We start from the raw sequence: 16627 nt of genomic DNA, 5'->3' as shown, positions 1-16627 counted from the left end.
CAAGTAAGAGATACTACTTCATGCCTCTTATATTGGCTAAGATGACAGGAAAAGATAATGATAAATGTTGGAGAGAAATATTGGGACACTAATGCATTGTTGATGGAATTGTGAACTGATCCAACTATTCTGAAGAGCAATTTGGAACCATCCCCAAAGGTCTATCAAACTGTGCATACTCTTTGATCCATCAGTGTCTCTACTGGGTTTGTATTCCAAAAAGATCATTAAAAATGGAAAGGGACCAATAAGGGCAAAAATGTTTGTGGCAACACTTTTTATAGTAGCAACTGAGTTTTTGCCCATCTGTTGGGGAATGGTTGAATCAGTTATGGTATATGAATAAAATGGAATATTACTTTTTCTATTAGAAACAAGTAGCAAGGTGATTTCACTGCCTATTTCCTATCCATTTTTTCTCTCTATCATTTAGAAATTTACTATATATGCCTATGTTATGCAATTCATATACTTGTTACTGTAAGCTACTTGTCCAAGATCATTCAGTCTGCTGTTAATGAGTTATTCATCTGGCTCAAAATTTTATTTTCAAAAAATAGTCTACTTTAAGCCACTTGAATTTTTTTCATTTCATTAAATTGATCTAGGTGGTACAGTGGCTCAAGGGCTAATCCTGTACTCAGGATAACCTGAAGCTAAGTGTCAGAAACTTAATAGATGTATGACTCCAGGCAAGTCACTTAAATTTTGTCTGGTTCAATTTACTAAACTGTAAAATGACAATAATGACAGCACATGCCTCCCAGGATTATTGATAAGTAAATGAGATAAGATTTGAAAAGCCCTTTTAAAAGTGTCTGTCATATAGGATGTATGTAATAAATGCTTGATTCCTTCCCCTTCCCTTAAAAAGCACACAGATGTGCTCTTAAATATCCCAATTATCTATATCATCCAGCTTTTCCATTCATTTGCCCACTGGAATTACATTCCCTTCTGTCTCCATTCAATTTTCTCCAAAGGTCTATCATACTTAAATTTTCTAGAATTCTATTTACCTCCTTAACTTGCTTATTTATATTACGGGTTGATTTACTTAGTGAGAAAGATTGAGTTCCCCCACTAGTATAGTTTTGGTGATTAATTCTTCTTGCAGGTCTCTTAACTTCTCCTCTAGGAATTTGGATATTACACCATTTGCAACATATATCTTTAGTACTGATATTATTTCATTATTTATGTTTTTAGTAGGATATAGTTTCCATCTTTATCTCTTTAAAGTGGATCTATTTTTGATTTTGCTTGATGTGAGATCAGGATTTCTACCCCTGTTCTTTTACTTCTGTTGAAGCATAATAAATTATGCTCCAACCTTTTACTTTTACTCTAAATGGATTACCCTGTTTTAAATGTCTTCTTTGTCAACATCAAATTGTAGGATTCAGGCTTTTAATCCAGTTGGCTATCTACTTCAGTTTTACAGGAGAATTCATCATTCATATTCACAGTTAAAATTACTAACTCTGTATTTCCTGCCATCTTGTTTTCCCTCAGTTATAATTTTCTCTTTCCTTTTCCCCTTTAGCTCCTCCCCAGTATTTTGCTTCCGACCACCCTCTTTCTCAAACTCAAATTGAATAAAATGAACTATCTATTACAGCACCAAAGGAAAGAACTAAAACAAATGGTTTCACATTATATTAGAATTATTTCAATTTAGTAAAAGAAAAAAAAATTGTTTCAATGAATTATTTTTAATAAACAGGATTGGAATATTATTGTTTGGTAAGAAATGACCAACAGGATGATTTCAGAAAGGCCTGGAGAGACTTAAATGAACTAATGCTGAGTGAAATGAGCAGGACCAGGAGATCATTATATACTTCAACAACAATACTATATGATGATCAATTCTGATGGACCTGGCCACCTTCAGCAATGAGATGAACCAAATCAGTTCCAATGAAGCAGTAATGAATTTAACCAGCTACACCCAGTGAAAGAACTCTGGGAGATGACTAAGAACCATTACATAGAATTCCCAATTCCTATATTTTTGCCTACCTGCATGTTTTATTTCCTTCACAGGCTAATTGTACAATATTTCAGAGTCTGATTCTTTTTGTACAGAAAAATAACAGTTTGGACATGTATACCTATTTTGTATTTAATTCATACTTCAACATATTTAACATGTATTGATCATCCTGCCATCTAGGGGAGGGGGTGGGGAGAAAGAGGGGAAAAAAAGGAACAAAAGGTTTAGCAATTGTCAACGCTGTAAAATTACCCATGCATATAACTTGTAAATAAAAAAAAAACTATTAAAAATTAAAAAAAACAAGTGCATTATGTACAAATATATATAATGAAAGATAAGAAAAATAAACCTAAATAAGTGTATTTTCTTAAGGATGCAAAGGAATCATTCCAGTTTGATATGAAATGGAATGTTATGAAATTATTGGGGGAAAATAGAAGAATATGATAAATTGTTGGTCAAATTATCTAACAAAAGTCTATATGCATTTTATTCCTTCTATCTGTTATGAAGAATACATAATATAATTATTATATAATGCAATTATATAAATGCATAATAATGCATAATACAATAATACAATTATTCTCAACTCAAAGTCTATATTGTCAATAGCTATAGTCAATAAATATTTATTGTTATATACTCTCTGCCAAGCTAAGTGCTAAGGGTAAAAAGACAAAAAATAGTCCTTTTCTCAAGGAGCTCACAATTTAATAAGGTGATGTAAAGTTTAGTGATTTTTAGCAAAACATTTTACAAAGTATTATTACATTTAATGGCACTTATTATTGTACTATGATCTAGAACAATATCCTATAACTCAATATTCTAGAATTCTAGTTAAAATTTATTTTTGATCTTTTGGTCTTTAATTACTAATATAATTTATATCAGTGTATCCCCCTATTTTAATATCATTACAATAAACTAATATTCAAAATAAACCTAAAGCAGAACCAAAACTAATGAGTAATGATATGCATCAAAATTTAATATCTATATATGGCTGTTATGTAAAAATTTGCTAGCTATTAGAATGTATCAACTTTTCTCTATTCTAGTCCTTCTATTCTTCAGAAACAGAATATTTGAGAAATCTTTAATGTTTCACCTAATTTGTCACAGGATGGAAGAGAAATATTTCATGAATATTGCTATTGACAGAACAAATTAAGAATTGCAACAAGTATAGGGAAAATATGATATATAGACTAGAACTTGACCTCCATTTTAACTAGTACTAGTGACATTATTACTACTAGATAGATATTCCCTTGATTACCTCCTCTAAACATGGCAACAAAATAAAAATAAAAATTAGATAAGGCAGGAAAAGACTCAATAGAAAGTCTTCTAAAATGAGATTTTCATTCATAAAATATGTAATTATTACAAGTGTAAATAACAGGCATCATAAAGCCTTCCCAAGCCTTTCAATTTCATCAATTACAAAATCAACATCAGCTTGTTTGGTAGCAGGGTTGGAGAAGCCCATTTGAAAAAAAAATTGACTTTATATCCATGTGGCTGATAGCTGACCATAGTTGTATCTTCTTCTATACTCAGGGCTTTAATCTGGGGTGCAATCTGTGTACAACATAAAATACTACACACACACACACACACACACACACACACACAATCAAACACTTTATTTTCTTACACTCAGGATAGTTAAAATCATGCATTTAACTTGAGGGGAAACTATGGTAATTGCAAGCAATTAAGCATATTTTAAAGGAAGATGTGTTTAACTCAAACGGAGGGAGGAAGAGAGAGCTATAGTTTGTACTCATAATGTTTGCATCTTCATGTACATAATTCACCATGGTGAATTTTTATAGGAAGATGTAAAACAGCTAGGAAGCATCAAAATAAAATGAGTCACACTTAAACCATGAAAGTTTTTATGTATATAGCAAATAAATAATTGAAACACCTGGAAATGGTCAAAATAAAATATTGTATGGCACGTTAGAATTTCTGTCAGAGACAATAATGTTAGATTTTAGTGCTTATTTTATTGCAACGTAGCAACCTTATATATACTGTAAAAAAAGTATATTTATTTAACAAGTTTACTTTTTTAAGATGGTAAAACATTTTATCTATTCAAGTCAAGAAAAAGGGAACCAAGAATTATTTTGAACAGTTACTTAGAATAGCATTATGCAAACTAAAGTTAGGTTAAAGTTAGGACCCCATGTAGATAACATTGGGGCAAGAAATATCCCTGTTCTAAGAGGAAATAAGGAGCAAAGAAAACTTGAATTGATATTAAAAAAATTCTTCATTACTGCTACTTTATTCATTTTCTTACTTCTGAAACATTGCAAGGCAGCTTGTTATTTAATTTGCTACATGAACCTTGATTAAAAGGTCATTCTAGATAATTAGATAAATTAACCAAACTGTACTTTACTTTAAAGCCAATATCCATCTTTGTCCCCAAATGTATTATAGTTACATGGTCACAAAACAGGGGGCAAAATAAAGAATTAGAAAACCAGGGGTTAAAACCTTTCACTAATATGGGTTATCCATGTAAAATATGAAATCACTTAAACTGATGGAGTATCAATTTCCTCAATTGTAAAATAAGCTTAGTGGACCAGATGGCCTCATAAAGAAGGGAAAATTGAGAGATTAGAAAATTACATCAATGATTTTCCTTTGTCACAAGAATTTGCAAGAAAGATATTGTCAAGAATATGAACATCAAGAAAAGATAGTCAAGTAGCAGAAACAAGAGACAATAAGTAGGCAAGTGAAATAGTAACTTATTATTTCTAAAACCACCCTGTAGTACATTATAGTACTTAGTGTGTGCTGGACAGGTGGAATATTTCTGTGGCTATTTTGAATCAAGTGGTATTCTGACCACTGAAGGTTGACTGTTTGCCAAAGACTATGCTGAAATGTAATAGTTCTTAAAAGTGTAGTCTTCCCGTTCACCTGGCTATGCTGAGGCACATGGCAAATCCTGCTGTTGGGAGAAGGTATTTGCCTTCTCCATTATCCTGTGCCTCAGAACTCATACTAGTTTGCTGATATGGTGCTTATTGGGATACTTGCTCTCCTGGATTGCACTTCCCTTTTATTTGAGTTAGACAGACCTTTCCTGCCAATCTTCAAGTATCTGGGAATCAAAGATTGTTTTACCTCATCTTTTTGTTGATGCTACTGTTCTAGGATTACTTTATGGTTGTTAGATTGAATATAAATAATATAGAGAATATAGAAGTGAATATAAAAGAATTACCATGATTTAATGCTTAATTCATCATTTTAGCTTCCAAAAGTTATTTTTTTCTTTCCTTTTTAATTTATGTAGATTAATTTATGTTTCTTTCTTTTTCTTTCTTTTTTTGTATCACTAGTGTTTGTCAATGTTTTAGCCCATTATGATTTAGTATCAAAACCGGGCACCATGAGAATCTTTCTTATGATAGTCAAGTTTGTATATGTATTTATATGTGCTTGAATGAACAGAATAAATCAACATTACAAATAAGTGTTCTTCACTTGATGGCAATAGTCTGAAATGTGATAAGACTCAGCTTCCTAGAAAAAGATTAATTCTCTTTGGAATTTGTCTCAAATTTCAAGTTTATTGTGAAATGGTATTACCATTGGTTAAAAAAAATCAAGCAATATTCTTTCTAATTTCTAAGAGTAGAAACTTCTATTTCTGCAATGTAATTCCTACCATTCTTAAATATAAACACAGTATATTTTTAATTTCTATAACACAATGAAACCAAAATTGATGTAGTGAACTAATAAAGAAAATCCTGTTTTGTTTTATGTCACTGATGGTACAGAATAAAAGTTTAATAAATGCCTTTGTATCCTGTTATCATTCCTATATGAAAATGATACTTTCACTGCATTATTTATTTTAGTTTTATTTCAAGCATAGAATACTGCTCATCGATCTTTGCTACATTGGCCAATCCAAGAGGATTTGAGAAATAGCCAGAAAGATGATTGGCTTTATTATTGAATTCAGTAGGTCAAATCCATATATTAAGATTGCAAGTCATAAATTTCATTAATACTATCCTCTCAACATAGGAGAAAACTAGTACATAGTTTAAAACACAACGTCAAAAACCAAACCAAAATAACTTACATTCAAACAGCATTTTAAGAGTCAAAAATGTTTCATACAAATTACCATATTTAGTTTATAATATTCTTCATTTCTAATTTTCTTTAAAAACTGGTGGTAAATAGAAAAAAAACTAAAGTTATCACATGGTTGTCTGAGAAAACTATTAGTTTTTGTTTTAAAAATACAATTGTTTCAATTATGCCTACTCTTCATTTTATTACCATTCTTTCATGAATAACATTCATGTTAAACCCAAGGATGAGAAAATGGGCTATGAAGAAAAATTAGTTTAACTCCATCAAACAGTGTTGTTAATTTGTTAATTTGTCTCTGTTAACAGAAATATTATATGACCTCACTTATTATCTACAATGTCCATTTTTCATGCTACCTAGAAAAATTGCATTTTATATAGCCTAGGGGGAAAAGAAATATTAGATTGTTCCAGATATCATGTCAGAAAAACAGTATAGCAATTATCATGGATAAATAATAGTAGAAAACAAAGAAATTACATACATTTTTTAGTTTATTAGCTTATTAAGAAAATTCCTTCAGTTGTAGTAACTTTTACATTTAAATAAATTTAACTAAATTAAAGTCCATATCATATAAGAAGCAGCTACTTTAATTACATGGAAAAACAAGATGGGTGTAGACTAGGAAAACAAAACCAAAAATAAAACATTTGTCATTGGCTCATCAGAGTACCTCTCTTTAAAAAACTGAAAAAGTGAAAGAAAGCAGAGATAAGAGGAGAGGAGGCAGGTTTTAAATCGGAGGAAAGTGAAGATGAAGACAAACAAAAATAAAATATAGGAATGGGACAGAAGGAAAGGGAAAAGAAAAGAAAAAGTAAAGGAATGGTGAGGAATGGAAAAGCAAGGCAGGATAAAGCAAGGCAGGGACAGAAAAGGAAAGAAAAGAAAGAGAGAAAAAAAGGGGGAGATGAAGGGGGGAAATGGGAAAGGAAAAGAAAAAGAAAATTAAAAGGAAAAGAGAAAAGGGGAAAGGAAAAGGGAAGGGGGAAAAAAAGGAAGAAAAAGACTACTTAAAAACTTACTTCTGCATCAAATACAAGCTCAAAAGTTTCTTTTTTCTTCAGAATCTTGTAAAGATAATCTACCAACTCCATAAATGTGTTTATTTGAGCTTCAAAGCCATAGGTATCCTGCAATGAATACTTACTGTCATTCTTAAAATCTTTATCTATTATAAATGATGGTTATTTTTTCATATATTTATAAAACTCTATTTTGCATACATAAGTTAAAATTCTTGAAACATAAACATTTCATAAAACAGGAACTGCCTATGTGTATGCCAAAGGAAGACATACACATTAAATAGAACAAAAGCCCATTTAAGTTTCTGAACTTTTCTTTTTTCAATTACAGTATAAGGAGTGGGATAAGAAGAATTGATAGATTATTTTAGCTGTTATGCTATATAATCCTGTGAATCTATGTAAAAGTGAAGGCAAACCAAAGATAAAAAGTCAAATTGTCATCAATAGCAAAAGCTATATATGATAATCATTCTACATCTCCTATCCTAATTAAGTTATTCCTTTTGCAGCATTAAATTGCTTTGTTCAAATAGGGAATTTTGGTAATGAGGAATTTTAATGCATTTGCTATTTCTGGGGGTTTTGAAGGATAGTTGTGAAATGCTTAGTTGGAGAAAACATTCACAAAACTAAGCAGTCTCTTCTCTGAGTTTATTTCAGGTCCTGAAATGCAAATTAAGGTCATTGTGTTCTACATAGTAATAGGGTTATTTTTCAGTCTCTTTTCAAGCTACTCACTCAATCCCTTTCCTCAACTTTCTCAGCTAAGGAATTCACTTCACTTCACATTTTGCCTTTTAAAAAATTACATTTTTTAAAAAGATCAACTCTTTCTTCTGAGTTAGTCTCATTCAAATAATGGTCCTTGGATAGTTTAACCTGGATATCCAGTAGGCACCTCAAACTCAGCAATACAAAACAGCATTCATTTTCATTCTCCTCAAATCCACTTCTCTTTCAAGTTGTTTTATGTTTAGCAAGTACACTATCATTCTTCCAGTCACCAGTTTCTCAGTCTTAGTATCATCTTTTACTCTTCATTCTCATTCATTCTGCATATTCAGTTTGTTGAGGGATCTTAAAATTTGTACCTCTTATCTTAAAATGACTTCCTATTCAGTAATATTCAGTTACCTCCCTCATTCCATCCCAACATTATTTTTGAGCTCAAATATCAAATATTGTTTAATATTTAAAATCTTCACAACCTGGACCTTTGTATCTTTCTAATATTTTACACTTTACTCTTTTCTAAATATTCTACAGTCAAAATACATACATGTAACACATGATGCCTTAGTACTACCATTTCTATGGCTTTCTCTCATCCTTGGAATGCTGTTTCCTTACTTCTGCCTCTTGTCTTCCCTCATTTCCTTCAAGACTCAATTCCAATCCCCTTTTTCTAATATTCTAGTTACCTCTTTAATTTATTTCTTATTTATTTTATGATTTTATTTATCTAAATCTGAGAGTGCAAGATTGAGATCTCCTGCTATTATAGTTTTGCTGTATATTTCTTCTCGCAACTCTCCTAACTTCTCCTTTAGGAAGTTAGATGCTATACCACTTGGTGCATATATGTTTTATATTGATATTATTTCATTGTCTATAGTATCCTTTAGCAAGATATAGTTTCCTTCCTTATCTCTTTTAATTAGATCAATTTTTGCTTTTGCTTGATCTGAGATAAGGATGGCTACCCCTACTTTTTTGACTTCACCTGAAGCATAATAGATTCTGCTCCAGCCTTTTACCTTAACTCTGTATGTATCTCCCATTTAAAATGTGTTTCCTGTAAACAAAATATTATAGGGTTCTGACTTTTGATCCAGTCTGTTATCTGCCTCCTCTTTATGGGAGAGTTCATCCCATTCACATTTATGGTTAAAATTACTAATTCCATATTTCCTGCTATCCTAATATCCCCAAATTATACTTTTCTTTTTCTTGCCCTCCTTCCCTTCTTCCCTAGTATTAAACTTATTGGTCCCACTTGCATCACGCAGCTCTCCCTTTTTAGTATCCTTCCCTCCTCCCTTTGAATCCCTTCCCCTTTCTTGTACCCTTCCTTTATTACTCTTTTTCCTTTTCCCTTTTCCTCCCCCTCTTTTTCGTGAGGTGAGAGAAGATTCTCTCTAAAACAAATATGTCAATTATTTCCTCTTTCAGTCAACTCTAATGAGAGTAGGATTCACACAATGTTCCTCCCCCTCTCTAAGTTCCCTCAGATATGATAGGTTTTCTTTGCCTCATTGTCACATGCAGTTTTCTCTTTTTATCTATTCTTTTCTCTTTTTCTGACACTATCCCCTTTCCATTTCTACTTCCCTTTTTTATGTTATATCAGTAAAATCAAATTATACATATGGTTTTTATGTATATCCACAGCAGAAATACAGTGCTCAAGAGTTCCTTTTACCTTTTTCTACTTCTCTTGAGTCCTGTTGTTGGAGATCAAATTTTTTGTTTAAGTCTGTTTTTTTTCCTTAAAAACAGATGGAATTCTTCTGTTTCATTAAATGTCCATCTTCTTCCATGGGGAAAAAATGCTTAGCTTAGCTGGGTAGTTTATTCTTGGCTTCATTCAAAGTTCTTTTGCCTTTTGGAATATCAGATTCCAGGCCCTTTGATCCTTTAATATTGAGGCAGCCAGATCTTGAGTGACTCTTATTGTGGACCTCGGTATTTGAACTGTTTTTTTCCTGGCTGCTTGTAAAATTTTTTCTTTAGTCTGAAAATTCTGAAGTTTGGCCACAATATTCCTTGGAGTCTTTATTTTAGGGTCTTTTTCAGAAGGTGTTCGCTGAATTCTTTCAACGCCTATTTTACCTTCCGGTTCTATTACTTCTGGGCAGTTCTCTTTGATGATTTCCTATAAAGTAGTATCTAGGCTCTTTTTTTCATCATAATTTTCAGGTAGTCCAATGATCCTAAGGTTATCTCTCCTAGATCTATTTTCCAGGTATGTTGTTTTTTCAAGTAAATATTTGACATTTTTTTCCAATCTTTCATTTTTTTGGTTTTGCTTGACTGATTCTTGATGTCTCAATGAATCAGTCATTTCTATTTGTTCAGTTCTGATTTTTAATGAGTTATTTTCTTCATTAGATTTTTTTTACTTCTTTTTGTATATGTCCAATTTAGTTGTTTTGCTCTATGGAATTTTTTTTCCATTTCACTAATTTTTTTTTTTTAGTGAGTTATTTTCTTTTTCCAATTCAAAATTCTGTTTCCCTGCACTTCTTAGGAGTTTTTTACCTTTTCCAATTCCCTTTTCAGGAAGTTGTTTTCTTTTCCCACTTTATCAAATTTTTCTTTTAGTGAGTTATATGCCTTTTCTGTACTCTCTTGCATAGCTTCTCTTTCCTTTCCCCATTTTTCTTCTAATTCTCTTTTTTAAGGTTTTTAATAGTCTCTTCTAGGAGAGCCTTTTGTATTGGGGACCAACTATTTTCTGGAAACTGTCTGCTGTTAGTCTCTTCAGGGTTGAAAAGCTGCTCTCTTTCTGTATAGAAACTATCAATCTTCCTTTTGATTTTTTTACTCATTTTGTTAAGGCCTGTACGGTCTGCCTTCAGGGCCAGGAGGTTACCAGCTTCCTCTGCAGAGCAGTGAAAGGCGTATGGACAGGTAGCTGTCCTGCCAGCTGGCTACAAAGAGCAGCGTGGTATAGGAGTGCTCTGGGAAAGAGTTCCCCACCCTGGGGGTAACACAGGCCTACAGGGCTGAGCTGGGAAAGTACCCTGCAAAGAATCTCTGCTGTGTGAGATAACTACTGCCCTGGGGCTAGATGCTGAGCAGTGAGAGTTTCACTATCCCAAGCTAAAGCCTGCCCTTGGGCTGTGAGTATTAGCAGTTGAGCAGTGAATGGATTTGCAGGGACAGGGAAGTGTCTGCCCCAGAAGCACAGTCTGCTGGGGAAGTTCTATTGCCCCAGGCTGAGCCCCCCACTGTGCCGATGAGAGGCTGCCCAGGCTGTGCCCCCCTGCTATGCAGATTTGTAACTTTCCCCCACCCCCTGCAAAAGCCCTTAACTGGAGGATGTCGCTGCAGGGCTGCCTTAAAGTCTGCCTGAGTTGCTTCTGGGTTTGGGTGATTACAGCCAGATCTCATTAGGTTCTGGTGTTTTTTAAGAGGACCCTCTGTTTTAGGCTTTAATTTCTCTGCCAGTTTACTGCTTTGTAGTCAAGGCGGAGCAGTTAGCCTATAGCAGAGTCGTCTCTATAACCTCTCTAGCCACAGAGATCACCCCCATCCCTGGTCTGCTCAGGATGCTTGTCTCTAGCTGCCTGTACTAGTCTGTTTGGCTGGTAAGTTGTAGTGCTTCTAATCTTCATGAGTTTAAGCAGTGAAGAGCTATTTTTGATACTGAATTAAATAGTTGATTATGAGGGGAATGAGAGGACAGAAAGCTTAGTCCCATGTGCTTTCTCCGCCATCTTGGCTCTGCCCAGTTTTTCAGCAATGTATATTAAAAATAAATTTTAAAAAAATGGTTGTTTAGCAGTTATGGGCTTTTACAGCCTTGATTTCTTCATACCTCCTCCTTTTTTTTTCAAGCAGACACAAAGGATATGGCACATAGGACAACAACAAATAATTAAATAACAATAGATTAATCAGCAGGCATTTATGAAATATTTACTATGTGTTAGACACTATGCTGAATGGGTAGACTGAGAAAGACAAAAGAAAAAGGAGAAAAGATAAGAAAGGAGTACATATTCTCAAGGAATACATATTTTAATGGCAGAGACAACATTGAAATTGTTGTAAGAAATTTCAAACCTTAAAACATAGATTTGTCTCAGACCTGAGACTGTAATTTAATATAAGAAGTGAAACAAGTATTAGATGGACTTTAAAGCTAAAATATTTGAAAGCAGAGAGTATATGACATCACTATTCACTATTTATCACAGAAATGACATGCCCAGAAAAGACAGTATTTCCAGTATATATTAGTAAAGAACAGTGTGGTGGAATTACAAGGGGTATCAGTTACTTTGCAGTATCAGAGTTATGCGTTGCCCTGGTTATGCATGTGCTCTTTCCACACCTCCTACCACCTGTGCTGGCTACATATGTTTCCTGGTCATTTGAATTTTCGGCATGCTCCTTTAATGCCTATGTCCCTTATATGTATGTTCTTTGGAAATACTTCTCTGATTATATGCTCTTCCCTATCGGTAATATGGTAACTAATGATATAACACCCAATATGTACACTGGAAAATCTCTGTTTATTATTTTATTTGCTATACTGTTTAATACAGTATCATGTGTTTAAATTAATGACTGGCTAGTAAAAGTAAAAACCTTAGTGCTAGATTATGAAGACTGATTTGTTTAGGTGATGATCCATGAAGCTTCTTTTTATAGAATAGATTTTCTGGGAGCTTACAAAGGAAGGTGGTGCCCAGAAAGGTATGATAAGCTAGCATAATCATTTTCCCCAAATAACTCAAAGCCCAAATGATATTAAATGGTAAAATCTTTGCTTTCCACATTAACCAGAGTTTGAAGATATCAACATGTCGGCTACATTGAATTGTCTTATCTCCAGTGTCATAGCCTATATCATAGTATTTATCCAGCTGGAATAGATATTCAGCACACATTTGGTTACATGATTCAAGAAGACCCTGGAAAAAGAATTATATATTGAGTAAATAAACTGTATTTATCTCGAATTTTTGTAACTGTTTTTTCAATCAATTTAGCATTTACACTAAATAATTTGATATTTTAATGCAGTTTTACTGGGCTTTATCCACTGATATAGGTCATTAGTTATATTTTTTTCTCATTGATAAATATAAAACATACAGTTGATCCTCACTGTTCATGTATTCCATATTTTCAAATTTGGCTAAAACTTGTTTTTTATACTAATGTAATATTTGCAGAACTTTTTCAGTCATTTATGGACATGTGAAAAATGGCAAAAAATTTGAATCACTCAAAATACATACATGTTCCAAGCTGAGGGCCAACAAGATAATGCTATATTGCCATGTTTTAGGTCCTTATAAACAATTCTATTACCATTCTACTTAGTACAGTTTTTATTTTAGTGATTGTTTGGGAATTTTGCTAGTCAAAATATTCCCCAAATATAGTACTGAAATTCTGTCTAGTGTTCCTGAAAGCAAGAATGCTGCAGTATGCCTTGTGAAGAAATTAGTTGTAGGTTAACCCTTGTTAGATTATTTTTATTCTAACATGAGCTATAGCTTAAACTATATATGAGTTATATGTTCAGTTATCCCTGAATTCATTATATGTAGAGAGCCAAAACTCTGGGGGATGTATACTTGAAACAAGATGTTAACTCAGTGGAATTGATGAGGCAATGGTTATCTTAGTACTTAGCATGGTGATGCAATGGTTCTTTAAGTTCATACATAAATCAGTATGCTATAATGATGTAATTACAATAAGGTATATAAGAGCCAACAAGGACTGGAAGAGAGACATTCCATCTCCCAACATCCTAGTGGTTCTCCTGCCTCCTGCATTTCTTCACTGATACCAAAGCCCATCTGAAGGCCCCCAGAAAGCTAGCCTGCCCCAGGTGAAGGAGACAGACTGTGAAGGAGATAATAAAGGTTGTTGACTTTATTCATGACTATTCTTGTGGTGATTATTCTGCTGAAACCAAGGCCCATTCGGAGGACCTCCAGAAATCTAGGCGGAACATTACAATTATAAATGAAAAAACAATCTATGCATCCAGAAAAAAAAAAATAGAGTAAATTAGCTGATCTTCATAAAGTAAATGTTGTGACCAGAGACTTGCATAAATCTAACTCAGCATTTTCATTAGGATCAATTGTGCAGGATTCATTAATTCAATGTTCAAGGTGACTTTATAAAGTATAATTACAGCAAATGCCAAAAATTTAATTGTATACACACAACAATTTCAAAAAGTAGTGAACATTAATAACTGAAGTAATTGGAGTGACTCTTTGTAGAAAATAGTGTCCTATATGAACAGACAATTCTCAGACAAAGAAATTAAAACTATTTATAGCCATATGAAAATATGCTCCAAATCATTATTAATCAGAGAAATGCAAATTAAGACAACTCTGAGATACCATTACACACCAGTCAGATTGGCTAGAATGACAGAGAAAGATAATGCAGAGGATTGAAGGGGATGGGGGAAAATAGGCACACTGATACATTGTGGGTGGAATTGTGAATACATCCAACCATTCTGAAGAGCAATTTGGAACTATGCTCAAAAAGGTATCAAACTGTGCATGCCCTTTGATCCAGCAGTGTTTCTACTGGGCTTATACCCCAAAGAGATATTAAAGAAGGGAAAGGGACCTGTATGTGCCAAAATGTTTGTGGCAGCCCTGTTTGTAGAGGATAGAAACTGGAAAATGAATGGATGCCCATCGATTGGAGAATGGTTGAATAAATTGTGATATATGAATGTTATGGAATATTATTGTTCTGTAAGAAATGACCAGCAGGATGAATACAGAGAAGATTGGAGAGACTTACATGAATGATGCTAAGTGAAATGAGCAGAACCAGGCGATCATTATATACCTCAACAATGATACTGTATGAGGACGTATTTTGATGGAAGTGGATTTCTTCGACAAAGAGATCTAACTTAGTTTCAATTGATCAAAGATGGACAGAAGCAGCTACACCCAAAGAAAGAACACTGGGAAATGAATGTAAACTATCTGCATTTTTATTTTTCTTCCCGGGTTATTTAAACCTTCTGAATCAATTTCTCCCTGTGCAACAAGAGAACTGTTCGGTTCTGCACACATATATGGTATCTAGGATATACTGTAACCTATTTAACATGTCTTGGACTACTTGCCATCTGGGGAAGGAGGTGGAGGGAGGGAGGGGAAAAATCAAAACAGAAGTGAGTGCAAGGGATAATGTTGTAAAAAATTACCTTGGCATGGGTTCTGTCAATAAAAAGTTATTTTAAAAAGAAAGAAAATAGTGTCCTAAATGTACTTCCTTTATTTTAAGATGCAGAGGTACTTTCAAGAAATTGGGAAAATGTTATCCAAAGCAAAGGTACAGAGGTGGATTATGTATTTCCCTCAAAAGTCTGCATAGAGGAAAAATTCAACATGCTGGAAGGTTACTCTAGATCCTTTAACTTTTCTTACGTAGTCAGATAGCACTTGAATTTTCTGTGTGCTATTACTTGCTCTTGATAACTGAAAGATCCCTTCCTTTTCAGATCATGAAGGTTCTTATTGTTATCCCTAATACTTATAAAACGCCAATTAAATCAGTTCAACTTTATGTTCTAACCAATGCTATTTGGTGCAGATAAGGTGATAATGCTGCTTGTAGGAAGCACTCTGTAACAATTAAATCGCAGGTCCAGTTTTATTTCTAGTCTTTCTTCTTAATGTCATTTGAAATATGTACTTGCAGAATTATAGTAACCATGTAATTTAAATAATTTTGATTTGGGTGGAGCCAAGATGGTGGAGAGGACACATGTTTCTTTCAGAGCTTTCCTACAATCCTCACACTAATTGCAAAATTCAGCCTCTGAAATTATGCTGGACTGACAGAATCCATGAATAGTGGGAGTGCAGCAAATTACCAGCAGAAGATAATTTTGAAGATTGCCAGAAAATGTATGTTTTGGTTGGGTGTGGGAGAAGGCCAGGTACAAGCAGAAAGACAGAGCATGGAGGCCAGTGCATACTGAACAGCCTTGGGGCAGGGTCAGTCTCTGAGGGGCAGAGAATTTACAGGGAGGACTCTAGCACAGTGTTGCCTTCTCTGCTATGGTTGCAAGTCAGTAGATCAGCACAGAAGTTATAAAATATCTAACACAAACACAAGAGGTACAGAGTATACCCCAAAAGCATAGACTCTCAATAATGCTGGGGAATGGAGTAAGGAAAAAATGAAAGAGAAAAGTATAATCTGAGACAATAAGATGGAAGGAAATACAGAATTAGTAGTTTAAGCTGTAAATGTGAATGGGGTGAACTCTCCCATAAAGCAGAGGCAGAGAGCAAACTAGATTAAAAGCCAGAATCCTATAATATGTTGTTTACAGGAAACACATGTAAAGCATGGTGATACACACAAAGTAAAGGAAAATGGCTGGAGTGAACCTATTATGCTTCAGCTGAAGTAAAAAAAAAAAAAAAAAAAGCATGAGTCGTCATCTTAATCTCAGACAAAGCAAAAACAAAAATTGATCTAATTAAAAGAGATAAGGAAGGAAACTATACCTTGCTTAAGGGTACCGTAGATAATGAAGCAATATCAATACTAAACATATATGCACCAATTGGTATAGCATCTAAATTTCTAAAGGAGAAGTTAAGAAAGCTGCAAGAAGAAATAGACAGCAAAAGTATAATAGTGGGAGATCTCAAGCTTGTACTCTCAGAACTAGATAAATCAAACC

General features: G+C 33.5%; 1 protein-coding gene across 1 annotated transcript in view; it reads right to left on the bottom strand.

Moving 5' to 3' along the window:
- LOC127546359 (glutamate decarboxylase 1-like) overlaps positions 1–16627 on the bottom strand; it is a 69215-nt gene that overhangs the window by 11839 nt on the left and 40749 nt on the right. Inside the window, 2 exon segments of the mRNA XM_051973519.1 lie at positions 7186–7292; positions 12689–12839. Coding sequence (XP_051829479.1) covers positions 7186–7292; positions 12689–12839 — 258 coding nt within the window.

This window comes from Antechinus flavipes, chromosome 1 (assembly GCF_016432865.1).
Source record: "Antechinus flavipes isolate AdamAnt ecotype Samford, QLD, Australia chromosome 1, AdamAnt_v2, whole genome shotgun sequence".
In the NCBI taxonomy this organism is placed as follows: domain Eukaryota; kingdom Metazoa; phylum Chordata; class Mammalia; order Dasyuromorphia; family Dasyuridae; genus Antechinus; species Antechinus flavipes.
The sequence above is the reverse complement of the archived record's forward strand: the minus strand, read 5'-3'. Positions and strand labels throughout refer to the sequence as shown.